Source organism: Epinephelus lanceolatus, chromosome 12 (assembly GCF_041903045.1).
Source record: "Epinephelus lanceolatus isolate andai-2023 chromosome 12, ASM4190304v1, whole genome shotgun sequence".
NCBI classification, from domain to species: domain Eukaryota; kingdom Metazoa; phylum Chordata; class Actinopteri; order Perciformes; family Serranidae; genus Epinephelus; species Epinephelus lanceolatus.
Window position 1 is genome coordinate 44,714,929 of NC_135745.1, and position 14,226 is coordinate 44,729,154.

A 14,226-nucleotide genomic window follows, 5' to 3' on the forward strand; every position below is an offset into this window, starting at 1 on the left:
TAATATTAAAAAACAGTAATATTGTTACACACGTGTGAAGAGTTCACCCTTTGTCTCTTGATTCAATGTTTTAAAGCATTTCTGCTCATCAGCTGTTTCTTTACTTTACCACAATCAACTGTTTCTTTACTACAATCAGCTGTGTTTCTTTACCAGTCAGCTGTGTTTCTTTACCAGTCAGCTGTGTTTCTTTAACACAATCAGTTGTTTCTTTACCACAGTCAGCTGTGTTTCTTAACTACAATCAGCTGTGTTTCTTAACCACAATCAGCTGTTTCTTTACCACAGTCAGCTGTGTTTCTTTACCACAATCAGCTGTGTTTCTTAACTACAATCAGCTGTGTTTCTTAACCACAATCAGCTGTTTCTTTACCACAGTCAGCTGTGTTTCTTTACCACAATCAGCTGTGTTTCTTTACCGCAACCAGCTGTTTCTTTACTACAATCAGCTGTGTTTCTTAACTACAATCAGCTGTTTCTTTGCCACAGTCAGCTGTGTTTCTTAACTACAATCAGCTGTGTTTCTTTACCGCAAGCAGCTGTTTTTTTACTACAATCAGCTGTGTTTCTTAACTACAATCAGCTGTTTCTTTGCCACAGTCAGCTGTGTTTCTTAACTACAATCAGCTGTGTTTCTTAACTACAATCAGCTGTGTTTCTTTACCGCAATCAGCTGTTTCTTTACTGCCATCAGCTGTGTTTCTTTACCGCAATCAGCTGTTTCTTTACTACAATCAGCTGTGTTTCTTTACCACAATCAGCTGTTTCTTTACTACAATCAGCTGTGTTTCTTAACTACAATCAGCTGTTTCTTTGCCACAGTCAGCTGTGTTTCTTAACCACAATCAGCTGTGTTTCTTTACCACAATCAACTGTTTCTTTACTGCCATCAGCTGTGTTTCTTTACTGCGCTAGTTTAGCTATTCACTCACTCAAATCTACTTCAACAATCTAAAACATAAAAGTTCCAAAAGTTACTGCACTCAACTGAGTTCTTTTTTTTTTACTGCACTCTTATGGCTGTTCACTCACTTGAATCTACTTGAATGCTGTAAAACACTAAATCATGAATCTTCCATAGAGAGTGAATTCTGCTGTCAGGTCTGCAGACACAGTGAGAACAAATGAATGTTGGTGAGGAACGTGAACACATCACACTATAAAATGTGATAACAGGTACAAATAAAATAAAAATGTTTCTAACTGAGTCACAAACATGATGAAATTCATTTGTCTTTAAAGCTTGAAGGATGATTCTCTGTCTGTGTGGAGACTCTGTCAGACAGCAGCAGACGACTCAAATGTAATTTTAAAATCCATTCAACACTGCTGCCGTCACGTCTCTTTAAATGTTTGATTCATCAGAGGACCAGAAACAGCCTGAAGCCCAGAGCACTGCACTGTCTGTCTGTGTGTCTGTGTGTCTGTCTGTCTATGTGTCTGTCTGTCAAAGCCACGCTGTGTCATCTCTTCAGACGAGACGTTTACACTGATGTTCCTCACGTGTATTCAGTGGAGCTCAGCAGGAAGTTTAGTTTAATCAGGCTGTGTCACTGATCCATTTTAAAACTTATTTATCAATGACCAGTATGAGCACAAATAATTCAGCTTGGGAATTCAGCTGTCTGATGAAGTCAAACACACAGACACTAAATGACAGGACATTAAGTTTGGACTTGTTAATTTCCTGTTTACTCTTCGGTTCATCAGAGCAGTCAGCAGGAAGGACTGCGAACACTCGGACAAACCTGTCACACAGTGAGAAGAAATGTGTTTTTAGAACCTGATCTGATCCTTCACAGAGTTTATTATTATTTATTAACTGATTTTTTTCTTTGTGATTGCTTTGATTTCAATCTGAGGAACTCGACAGTAGGGCTGGGCGATATAACGACCATGTACAATATATCAAAATATTTTTCAAGCAAGATATAAATTAAATAAACACCGTTAGTATCGATATCGGGCCAAGTTGCATTACATGACACATACCAGTGTTCATCTCTCCTCTGTCACACTCTCCACACAGCTCCGCCCCCTCACTCACTCACAAGTTCTCCTGCAACACTTTTTAGAGCCACAGCCTGACGTGCACCTCCCCAGAAATGTAACTCCACAGTGTCACAGTGACGCAGACCTCCTGTCTGTCTCTGTGAGCTGAAACCATTTCCCTCAGTGGAAACAAAGCTTTGATTTACTTTAATTTCACAGATAAGAAACAATAAATTGTGAAGACAATAAAGCCTCCACACACTGTGTGTGATTTATCCTGGCTGAAATATGAGCAGAGGAAATCTCTGCTAGCTGCTAGGCTAATTAGCATGTTGTATTTGTGGGGAAAATGTGTCCAGATAAAGACAACTGTCTCTATTAATCCATGTTTAATGTGTGTTTTGATTTAACTAAACTTTACAGCACTCCACAGAAACCTTCACCACAAAATCTCTGTCTCTGTATTTTATTTCGATCACAGTCTGTTTTGATAAAACCGTTTGGTTTGACATCTCACATGTTGCTTTGACCTGCAGCTGAAAACATGTTGCCCAAATGCAGCTTCTCCTGTGGGCCTGGGTTTGGGGCGGTCAGCCAGGCCACCTCCATCACGTAGCGAGGGAGACGCATGAGGCGCCTCATAAGTGTCTGAGTGGTGTCCACAGATCAGACAGACTGTGACTTTGTTATGACACATTAAAGCAATACACGGCCATCAGCTCTGCTGAGGTTGATGAAAGGCATTCTGGGAAACGCAGGACAACAGTACAACTTTAATTCAGTGGTTTGGTCTGATCTCATCTGATCTGTGTGTGTGTGTGTGTGTGTGGCCTTCTAATCCTAATCCACACAGCCATGTACGTCCACATGTCAACTGGAATATGTTTGTATTTAATCCTGTGACAGCAGCACCACAGACAGACACACAGACAGACATGTAACTGCAGCTGACTCCAGTTGGATGGGCAGAAAACACAGGTTTGCAGTTTGTTAACATTAGGAGTTAGCAGCTAGTTAATATTAGCTGTTGGCAGGTAGTTACTATTAGGCATTAGCAGCTAGTTAATATTAGCTGTTGGCAGGTAGTTACTATTAGGCATTAGCAGCTAGTTAATATTAGCTGTTGGCAGGTAGTTAACATTAGGAGTTAGCAGCTAGTTAATATTAGCTGTTGGCAGGTAGTTACTATTAGGCATTAGCAGCTAGTGAATATTAGCTGTTGGCAGGTAGTTACTATTAGGCATTAGCAGCTAGTGAATATTAGCTGTTGGCAGGTAGTTACTATTAGACGTTAGCAGCTAGTGAATATTAGCTGTTGGCAGGTAGTTACTATTAGGCATTAGCAGCTAGTGAATATTAGCTGTTGGCAGGTAGTTACTATTAGGCATTAGCAGCTAGTGAATATTAGCTGTTGGCAGGTAGTTACTATTAGGCATTAGCAGCTAGTTAATATTAGCTGTTGGCAGGTAGTTAACATTAGGAGTTAGCAGCTAGTTAATATTAGCTGTTGGCAGGTAGTTACTATTAGACGTTAGCAGCTAGTTAATATTAGCTGTTGGCAGGTAGTTACTATTAGGCATTAGCAGCTAGTGAATATTAGCTGTTGGCAGGTAGTTACTATTAGACGTTAGCAGCTAGTGAATATTAGCTGTTGGCAGGTAGTTAATATTAGGCATTAGCAGCTAGTTAATATTAGCTGTTGGCAGGTAGTTACTATTAGGCATTAGCAGCTAGTTAATATTAGCTGTTGGCAGGTAGTTAACATTAGGAGTTAGCAGCTAGTTAATATTAGCTGTTGGCAGGTAGTTACTATTAGGCATTAGCAGCTAGTGAATATTAGCTGTTGGCAGGTAGTTACTATTAGACGTTAGCAGCTAGTTAATATTAGCTGTTGGCAGGTAGTTACTATTAGGCATTAGCAGCTAGTGAATATTAGCTGTTGGCAGGTAGTTACTATTAGGCATTAGCAGCTAGTGAATATTAGCTGTTGGCAGGTAGTTAATATTAGGCATTAGCAGCTAGTTAATATTAGCTGTTGGCAGGTAGTTACTATTAGGCATTAGCAGCTAGTGAATATTAGCTGTTGGCAGGTAGTTAATATTAGGCATTAGCAGCTAGTTAATATTAGCTGTTGGCAGGTAGTTAACATTAGGAGTTAGCAGCTAGTTAATGCTACCTGTTAGCAGGTAGTTAACATTAGCAGTTAGCAGCTAGCTAATATTAGCTGTTGGCAGCTGGGGATCAGAACTAACAGCTGAAGGAGGTTATATCAAGTTCCATTGTGATGTATTCATGCTCTACTCAGTAGAAATGAGTGCTGGGTGAAGATAAATTCTAACGTTCTCATGATGTGTTCAATGTAATCTTGTAAAATGTTGTTTGCGGAGAGAAACTACCTTCAGCTGTTTGAAGGAGAAATGTGTGAAATAGTAAAAAGACATTTATTAAAAAACACCGATTCTCTTAAAGGTTCTTTGATACATGTGTCTCATTGAATTTGTGCTGAGTCAGGTAGATTCTGTGTCTCTGACGGAGGAAAAATAACAACAAAACCAAATAAGATTAACAACAAATAAAACACCGGTATCGGCTGAAATAATTTTTAATTTTTACATACAAACCTGATGAAAATATTTCTCCCCTGAAACAGATGAGGCTGATAAGTTATTTCAGTTTCAAGGCTGTGTTTTTTTTGTTGTTTTTTTTGGTCGGACGTGATTCGTCCCAAATTCTGAAGACTGGCTGGTTTATTTCCTTCAGATTGGTTTAGAAAATAACATCACGGTTTGGTTTAGGATAAGTACCGACTGTTGGTTTCACAGGAAACAAAGACGTTGGTTGGATCCATCCACCTCCGCTCCCGCTCGCCCGATACAGACTGTCTCACTCTTTATGTTACGGTAGTTGTCAAAGGCGTCAGAAATAGCTGTGGCGCAGTGGGTGTCAAACCCCACAAAGGGTGCCCCTGTGCATCAGTGTGTGACGCAGGCATCGCTGATGAAGCGGCAGGATATGACGAGTTGGGAGTGAGAACTTGTGAGGCTGTGATAAATACTTACACAGATCCAACTGTTCTCACTGTATTAAAAACATGACGTGGGTTTGTTTTTTATACTGACAGTTTTCCTAAAATTAGATTTAAAAATCTCAATGTATTAAGTCATAACTCTTAATCATGATCGTATCGTATCGCCACAGCCCGAACAACCGCAACAACCACTGCTTCTGTCTGACTCCGAGTACAAATGGGTTCAAGACCAGATTTTTATTTCCTTTGGGCGTCTCTAAAGTCCAGTTCAGACCGAAGATTCATGACCAGATGAAAATGTTTTGAGAACGTCACAGAGAAAAGTGTCAGCAGTGTGAACCGGCCAGTCTGAGCTGGACTCAAGCCGGCTGATGGTGTCACCTGACACTCAGCTGGTCAGCTAGTGATGATACGCCGTCTCATGGTGGTCACTTCCTGACGACGTTACAGATCAGAAGCACAGAGAGTTGTTGACTAGAGATGATACGCCGTCTCATGGTGGTCACTTCCTGTCGACGTTACAGATCAGAAGCACAGAGAGTTGTTGACTAGACATGATACGCCGTCTCATGGTGGTCACTTCCTGTCGACGTCACAGATCAGAAGCACGGAGAGTCGTTGACTAGAGATGATACGCCGTCTCATGGTGGTCACTTCCTGACGACGTTACAGATCAGAAGCACAGAGAGTTGTTGACTAGAGATGATGCGCCGTCTCATGGTGGTCACTTCCTGTCAACGTTACAGATCAGAAGCACAGAGAGTCGTTGACTAGACATGATACGCTGTCTCATGGTGGTCACTTCCTGTCGACGTTACAGATCAGAAGCACAGAGAGTCGTTGGCTAGAGATGATACGCCGTCTCATGGTGGTCACTTCCTGTCAACACGCAGGTCTGACAGTAGCTGTTTGAACTGCACTTTAAGGAGTTCATCTTTTAAAGTGTTCTTTAACGCTGTACAAACTGAGTCACCTGAATAAAGTTTTACAGTTTGACTTGTAATGAAACCAAACATGGAGCTGCAGGTTTGAAGCAAACAAGAAAAACTAAAATCAAATATGAACAGAAAGTAATCTCTGAGCAGTGCGAGATAACAAACAAGCGTGGTCGTCATGCCAACCTTGGTTGTCACGGTGAGGAGGGGGTTTCCTTCTGAGGATGCCTTTTTACCAGGAAGCTCCTTCAGCACCATGGCAACGACCCTTTCCCCTTTCCCCTACAACAGGCAGATCGACAGGGTTCATTCACTCAGACAGGAGGTACTCTGGTTTATTTATTAGCTCATTTCTCTTTATTTGGATTTCATCTGTTAACACATGCACCGCTCCACAGCAGCTCTCAATACACACACCAGAAAAGAAAACTGAAGGAAAGTCAGAGGAGAGGTGAAGATGTTCCTGTGTTAACATGTGTGATTATAAAGACATCATGATGAGTCGGTCAAATAAACATACTGACAGTTTCTCTCTGTTTGTTCCTGATTTGATTCAGTTTAGATTTGATCATGATAAAAACCTCGGCAGTTCCCCGACTGTGTTCAGACACAACGTGAAAGGATACAACTTTCTTGATACCAAAGCCATTAACATAACACACATGCTGCTCACTAATGTAATACACATGCTGCTCGGTAATGTAACAGACGTGCTGCTGGGTAACGTAAGAGATGTGCTGCTTGGTAACATAACAATCTGCAAGGTAACATCTGCTAGCATTACCTACATTAGCTAGCTGCAAACATAACATCTGCTAGATAACATAACAGACATGCTGCTCAGTAACGTCACAGACATGCTGTTGGTCACGTAACAGATGTGCTGCTTAGTAACGTAACAGACATGCTGCTGGTAACATAAGAGACGTGCTGCTCTGTAATGTAAAAAACTTTGAAGCTGTGACTCTGCTGTGTCTCTACTGTGTCTCTACTGTGACTCTGCTGTGTCACAGGTGTGTCTCAGGTTTGTCTCTGCTGTGTCTCAGGTGTGTCTCTACTGTGTCTCACATGTGTCTCTACTGTGTCTCTACTGTGTCTCAGCTGTGTCTCTGCTGTGTCTCTGCTATGTCTCTACTGTGTCTCTTCTGTGTCTCTGCTGTGTCTCTATTGTGTCTCAGCTGTGTCTCTACTGTGTCTCTGCTGTGTCTCTACTGTGACTCTGCTGTGTCTCTACTGTGCCTCTATTGTGTCTCAGCTGTGTCTCTACTGTGTCTCTGCTGTGTCTCTGCTGTGTCTCAGCTGTGTCTCTACTGTGTCTCTACTGTGCCTCTATTGTGTCTCTGCTGTGTCTCTACTGTGTCTCTATTGTGTCTCAGCTGTGACTCTGCTGTGTCTCTACTGTGTCTCTACTGTGACTCTGCTGTATCTCTACTGTGTCTCTACTGTGACTCTGCTGTGTCACAGCTGTGTCTCAGGTTTGTCTCTGCTGTGTCTCAGGTGTGTCTCTACTGTGTCTCACATGTGTCTCTACTGTGTCTCACATGTGTCTCAGGTGTGTCTCTACTGTGTCTCAGCTGTGTCTCTGCTGTGTCTCTGCTATGTCTCTACTGTGTCTCTTCTGTGTCTCTGCTGTGTCTCTATTGTGTCTCAGCTGTGTCTCTATTGTGTCTCAGCTGTGTCTCTACTGTGTCTCTACTGTGACTCTACTGTGTCTCTACTGTGCCTCTATTGTGTCTCTGCTGTGTCTCTACTGTGTCTCTACTGTGTCTCTTCTGTGTCTCTATTGTGTCTCTACTGTGTCTCTATTGTGTCTCAGCTGTGTCTCTACTGTGTCTCTGCTGTGTCTCAGCTGTGTCTCTACTGTGTCTCTACTGTGCCTCTATTGTGTCTCTGCTGTGTCTCTACTGTGTCTCTATTGTGTCTCAGCTGTGACTCTGCTGTGTCTCTACTGTGACTCTGTTGTATCTCTACTGTGTCTCTACTGTGACTCTGCTGTGTCACAGGTGTGTCTCAGGTTTGTCTCTGCTGTGTCTCAGGTGTGTCTCAGGTTTGTCTCTATTGTGTCTCTGCTGTGTCTCTGTCTCAGCTGTGTCTCAGCTGTGTCTCTACTGTGTCTCTATTGTGTCTCAGGTGTGTCTCTACTGTGTCTCTGCTGTGGCTCTACTGTGTCTCTGCTGTGTCTCTATTGTGTCTCTATAGTGACTGCTGTGTCTCTATTGTGTCTCTACTGTGTCTCTACTGTGACTCTGCTGTGTCTCTTCTGTGTCTCTGCTGTGTCTCTTCTGTGTCTCCGCTGTGTGTCTACTGTGTCTCTACTGTGACTCTGCTGTGTCACAGGTGTGTCTCAGCTGTGTCTCTACTGTGTCTCAGGTGTCTCTCTACTGTGTCTCACGTGTGTCTCTACTGTGTCTCAGGTGTGTCTCTACTGTGTCTCTACTGTGTCTTAGGTGTGTCTCTACTGTGTCTCAGCTGTGTCTCTACTGTGTCTCAGCTATGTCTCTGCTGTGTCTCAGCTATGTCTCTTCTGTGTCTCTACTGTGTCTCTTCTGTGTCTCTATTGTGTCTCCGCTGTGTGTCTACTGTGTCTCTACTGTGACTCTGCTGTGTCACAGGTTTGTCTCAGGTTTGTCTCTGCTGTGTCTCAGGTGTGTCTCTACTGTGTCTCAGGTGTGTCTCTACTGTGTCTCACGTGTCTCTACTGTGTCTTAGGTGCGTCTCCACTGTCTCAGGTGTGTCTCTATTGTGTCTCTGCTATGTCTCTACTGTGTCTCTACTGTGTCTCTTCTGTGTCTCTACTGAGTCTCTATTGTGTCTCAGCTGTGTCTCTACTGTGTCTCTGCTATGTCTCTACTGTGTCTCTGCTGTGTCTCTTCTGTGTCTCTGCTGTGTCTCTTCTGTGCCTCTATTGTGTCTCCGCTGTGTGTCTACTGTGTCTCTACTGTGACTCTGCTGTGTCACAGGTGTGTCTCAGGTTTGTCTCTGCTGTGTCTCTGCTATGTCTCTACTGTGTCTCTACTGTGTCTCTTCTGTGTATCTACTGTGTCTCTACTGTGTCTCTGCTATGTCTCTACTGTGTCTCTTCTGTGTATCTACTGTGTCTCTACTGTGTCTCTGCTATGTCTCTACTGTGTCTCTGCTGTGTCTCTATTGTGTCTCTATAGTGACTGCTGTGTCTCTATTGTGTCTCTACTGTGTCTCTACTGTGACTCTGCTGTGTCTCTTCTGTGTCTCTGCTGTCTCTTCTGTGTCTCTACTGTGTCTCTACTGTGTCTCTACTGTGCCTCTATTGTGTCTCTTCTGTGTGTCTACTGTGTCTCTACTGTGACTCTGCTGTGTCACAGGTGTGTCTCAGCTGTGTCTCAGGTGTCTCTCTACTGTGTCTCACGTGTGTCTCTACTGTGTCTCAGGTGTGTCTCTACTGTGTCTCTACTGTGTCTTAGGTGTGTCTCTACTGTGTCTCAGCTGTGTCTCTACTGTGTCTCAGCTATGTCTCTGCTGTGTCTCAGCTATGTCTCTTCTGTGTCTCTACTGTGTCTCTTCTGTGTCTCTATTGTGTCTCCGCTGTGTGTCTACTGTGTCTCTACTGTGACTCTGCTGTGTCACAGGTGTGTCTCAGGTTTGTCTCTGCTGTGTCTCTACTGTGTCTCAGGTGTGTCTCTACTGTGTCTCACGTGTCTCTACTGTGTCTTAGGTGCGTCTCCACTGTCTCAGGTGTGTCTCTATTGTGTCTCTGCTATGTCTCTACTGTGTCTCTACTGTGTCTCTTCTGTGTCTCTACTGAGTCTCTATTGTGTCTCAGCTATGTCTCTACTGTGTCTCTGCTGTGTCTCTTCTGTGTCTCTGCTGTGTCTCTTCTGTGCCTCTATTGTGTCTCCGCTGTGTGTCTACTGTGTCTCTACTGTGACTCTGCTGTGTCACAGGTGTGTCTCAGGTTTGTCTCTGCTGTGTCTCTGCTATGTCTCTACTGTGTCTCTACTGTGTCTCTTCTGTGTATCTACTGTGTCTCTACTGTGTCTCTACTATGTCTCTACTGTGTCTCTTCTGTGTATCTACTGTGTCTCTACTGTGTCTCTGCTGTGTCTCTTCTGTGTCTCTGCTGTGTCTCTTCTGTGCCTCTATTGTGTCTCCGCTGTGTGTCTACTGTGTCTCTACTGTGACTCTGCTGTGTCACAGGTGTGTCTCAGGTTTGTCTCTGCTGTGTCTCAGATGTCTCTCTACTGTGTCTCACGTGTGTCTCTACTGTGTCTTAGGTGTGTCTCTACTGTGTCTCAGGTGTGTCTCTACTGTGTCTCTGCTGTGTCTCTATTGTGTCTCAGCTTTGTCTCTTCTGTGTCTCTATAGTGACTGCTGTGTCTCTACTGTGTCTCTGCTGTGTCTCTATTGTGTCTCTGCTGTGTCTCTATAGTGACTCTGCTGTGTCTCTATTGTGTCTCTATAGTGACTCTGCTGTGTCTCTGCTGTGTCTCTATATTGACTCTGCTGTGTCTCTACTGTGTCTCTATAGTGACTCTGCTGTGTCTCTACTGTGTCTCTGCTGTGTCTCTATTGTGTCTCTACTGTGTCTCTATAGTGATTCTGCTGTGTCTCTGCTGTGTCTCTATTGTGTCTCTATAGTGACTGCTGTGTCTCTATTGTGTCTCTACTGTGTCTCTACTGTGACTCTGCTGTGTCTCTATTGTGTCTCAGCTGTGTCTCTACTGTGACTCTGCTGTGTCTCTACTGTGTCTCTATAGTAACTCTGCTGTGTCTCTACTGTGTCTCTATTGTGTCTCTACTGTGTCTCTATAGTGACTCTGCTGTGTCTCTACTGTGTCTCTATTGTGTCTCTACTGTGTCTCTACTGTGTCTCTGCTGTGTCTCTATTGTATCTCTACTGTGTCTCTATTGTGACTCTGCTGTGTGTCTATTGTATCTCTATTGTGTCTCAGCTGTGTCTCTACTGTGTCTGCTGTGTCTCTACTGTGTCTCTATAGTGACTCTGCTGTGTCTTTGCTGTGTCTCTACTGTGTCTCTATTGTATCTCTATTGTGTCTCAGCTGTGTCTCTACAGAGGATGTTTTTTCTTGGTGTCAGAGATAAACATGAACTTTATGTCCTGTGTTTGATGCTCTCAGCTGTTTGAAGGAAACTGTCTAATGTTCTTCACTCTGTCACTGTGTGTGTGTGTGTGTGTGTGTGTGTGTTTTGTCGGACTATAAATAACCTGCTGTTGTGCTGAGCAAACACTCTTCCATCAGAGAGTCCCAGCAGAGCAGAGCTCTCAACTACAGCTTAGCAAACACTGTTAGCATCCTCACAGCAACACTGACAGACACTAGGATACTGCCACTGCTAATACTGCTGCTAATACTGCTGTTAATACCGCTGCTAATATTGCTGCTAATACTGCTGCTAATACTGCTAATACTGCTGTTTATACTGCTGTTAATACTGCTGCTTAAACAGCTGCTAATACTGCTGTTAATACTGCTGCTAATACTGCTGTTAATACTGCTGTTTATACTGCTGCTAATACTGCTGTTAATACTGCTGCTAATACTGCTGTTTATACTGCTGTTAATACTGCTGCTTATACAGCTGCTAATACTGCTGTTTATACTGCTGTTAATACTGCTGCTTATACAGCTGCTAATACTGCTGTTTATACTGCTGTTAATACAGCTGCTAATACTGCTGTTTATACTGCTGCTAATACTGCTGTTAATACTGCTGCTAATACTGCTGTTAATACGGCTGTTAATACTGCTGCTAATACTGCTGTTAATACTGCTGTTAAAACGGCTAATACTGCTGCTAATACTGTTGTTAATACTGCTGTTAATACGGCTGTTAATACTGCTGCTAATACTGCTGTTAATACTGCTGCTAATACTGCTGTTAATACTGCTGTTTATACTGCTGTTAATACTGCTGTTAATACGGCTGTTGATACTGCTGCTAATACTGCTGCTAATACTGCTGCTTATACAGCTGCTAATACTGCTGTTAGTACTGCTGTTAATACTGCTGCTAATACTGCTGCTAATACTGCTGCTAATACTGCTGTTAATACTGCTGCTAATACTGCTGCTTATACAGCTGCTAATACTGCTGTTAATACTGCTGTTAATACTGCTGCTAATACTGCTGTTAATACTGCTGCTAATACTGTTTATACTGCTGCTAATACTGCAGCTAATACTGCTGCTTATACAGCTGCTAATACTGCTGTTTATACTGCTGCTAATACTGCTGCTTATACAGCTGCTAATACTGCTGTTAATACTGCTGCTAATACTACTGCTAATACTGCTGTTAATACTGTTGTTAATACTGCTGCTAATACTGCTGTTTATACTGTTGTTAATACTGCTGCTAATACTGCTGTTAATACTGCTGCTAATACTGCTGTTTATACTGTTGCTAATACTGCTGCTAATACTGTTGCTAATACTGTTGTTAATACTGCTGCTACTGCTGCAACTTGGGTGCAGAGTAATATGTAAGCTGACCGAGGCTGCAGCCTGGGGGCCCCACATGCTCAGGGGCCAAACGTGTACAGTTCCTTTTCATTGCTGCCTTTCTGAGTCCAAAGTCATTTCTTGAAGTTGTCAGCGACTGGTGGTTGGAGCTGCACGTCACCAGGTCCTGATGAGTGTTTGTTTATTTGGCACTAACAGTATCTGAATCATTTCTCTGTCACTTCCTGTCACTCTGTCTTCACCTCTCACAGACCTGACGTCAGAGTTTCTGATTCCATTTCTCCAAACAGTTATTCTGTGACCTGTACTAAAACCATGAGAGTGATGACATCAGAATCAGAACGCTAACCCGCACACAGTCTCGCCAACATGTCAGTACTGTTGTCTGTGCAGCTGCGTGTTTGTCTCTTTCAGTCATATGAAGCAATGGCTCAGATGAATTTAGACAATTAGAGAGCTCAGGTGTGACCTCACTGTGACACCTAAACATGTCGTTACTGTGCTGAGGTTTCAGGTGAGGTCAAATTAAACCTGTAAGTAAAGGTGAGGTGGTGAGACTGAGCCGAGGGCGGCAGCAGCAGCGGCGGTGGACAGCTGACGGAGGAATATTTGACCCTGGAGAGTTTAGATATTTATATCCTCCAATGATCTGGCAGCTTCACTGCTAATTAATCTTGTATGAGAGTGTTTCCCCCCGTGGCTGTTTGTGCCTCAGCCACACACACTGTAAGTACAGTACAGGACGACTACAGGAGCCTGCAGAGGACACTGAGCACACTCTGCTCTGTGCTGCACAGGGACGACAAATACTTTAGAGTCTTTCATTAACGATGTCTCTCAGGTCTCTACAGACATAAACATACACCAGCTGACTGAACATGGCCGACCACACAGCTCAGGCTCCAGAGGAAAATGTCAGCACTGTACATTTCTGTAAAACACAGATATGTTAGACCCACATGTTAATGTCAGCGTTTGTAAAGTGAAATATGACCTGACTGTGTCCTCAGGAGGAGGAGGCTGTGACACTGAGGAGACACGCCTGCCAAGCTGCAAACCAGCTGACACACACACGTGGTTACGTTTAGCCGACACACACACACACGTGGTTACGTTTAGCCGACACACACACATGGTTACGTTTAGCCGACACACACACATGGTTACGTTTAGCCGACACACACACGTGGTTACGTTTAGCCGACACACACACGTGGTTACGTTTAGCCGACACACACACACGTGGTTACGTTTAGCCGACACACTCACACGTGGTTACGTTTAGCCGACACACACACGTGGTTACGTTTAGCCGACACACACACACGTGGTTACGTTTAGCCGACACACACACGTGGTTACGTTTAGCCGACAAGCACACAAGTGGTTACATTTAGCCAACACACACACACACACACACACACACACACACACACGTGGTTACATTTAGCCAACACACACACACACACACACACACACACACACACGTGGTTACATTTAGCCAACACACACACACGGTTGGGTTTAGGAAAAAAGAACAGGGTTTGGCTTTACAATCTTACAGGAAGTGAAAACTGGGTGAAAAGGTGGTTGTTTGACCCATCCACCCCTCCCACCTGCCCCAGTCAGATATCTGCCACCTTAACTTTGGTTGTTGTCCCACTGCATTCCGCCCTGACGACGCCACGTGCTGCTGCACAATAACAGCAATTATTTAAACATTTGTGTGAAGTTTTGGCAGAACTCTTGAGTTTGACCTCACAAACTGACCTTTGACCTTTGACCAACAAATTCTGATCAGTTTATTCTT

General features: G+C 43.5%; 1 protein-coding gene across 3 annotated transcripts in view; it reads right to left on the minus strand.

Moving 5' to 3' along the window:
- Positions 1–14,226, minus strand: part of pex5lb (peroxisomal biogenesis factor 5-like b) — a 68,005-nt gene that overhangs the window by 43,908 nt on the left and 9,871 nt on the right. For 2 of the 3 annotated variants that reach the window (XR_013492473.1, XM_033650274.2), the window contains exon 2: positions 6,142–6,237. The exons of the other annotated variant lie outside the window; for it this stretch is intronic. Coding sequence is in view for 1 of the 2 variants with exons in the window: in XM_033650274.2 (XP_033506165.2) it covers positions 6,142–6,237 (96 nt within the window). In the remaining variant the exon portion in view is untranslated. The remainder of the gene's footprint in view (positions 1–6,141; positions 6,238–14,226) is intronic. 3 annotated transcript variants of the gene reach the window in all.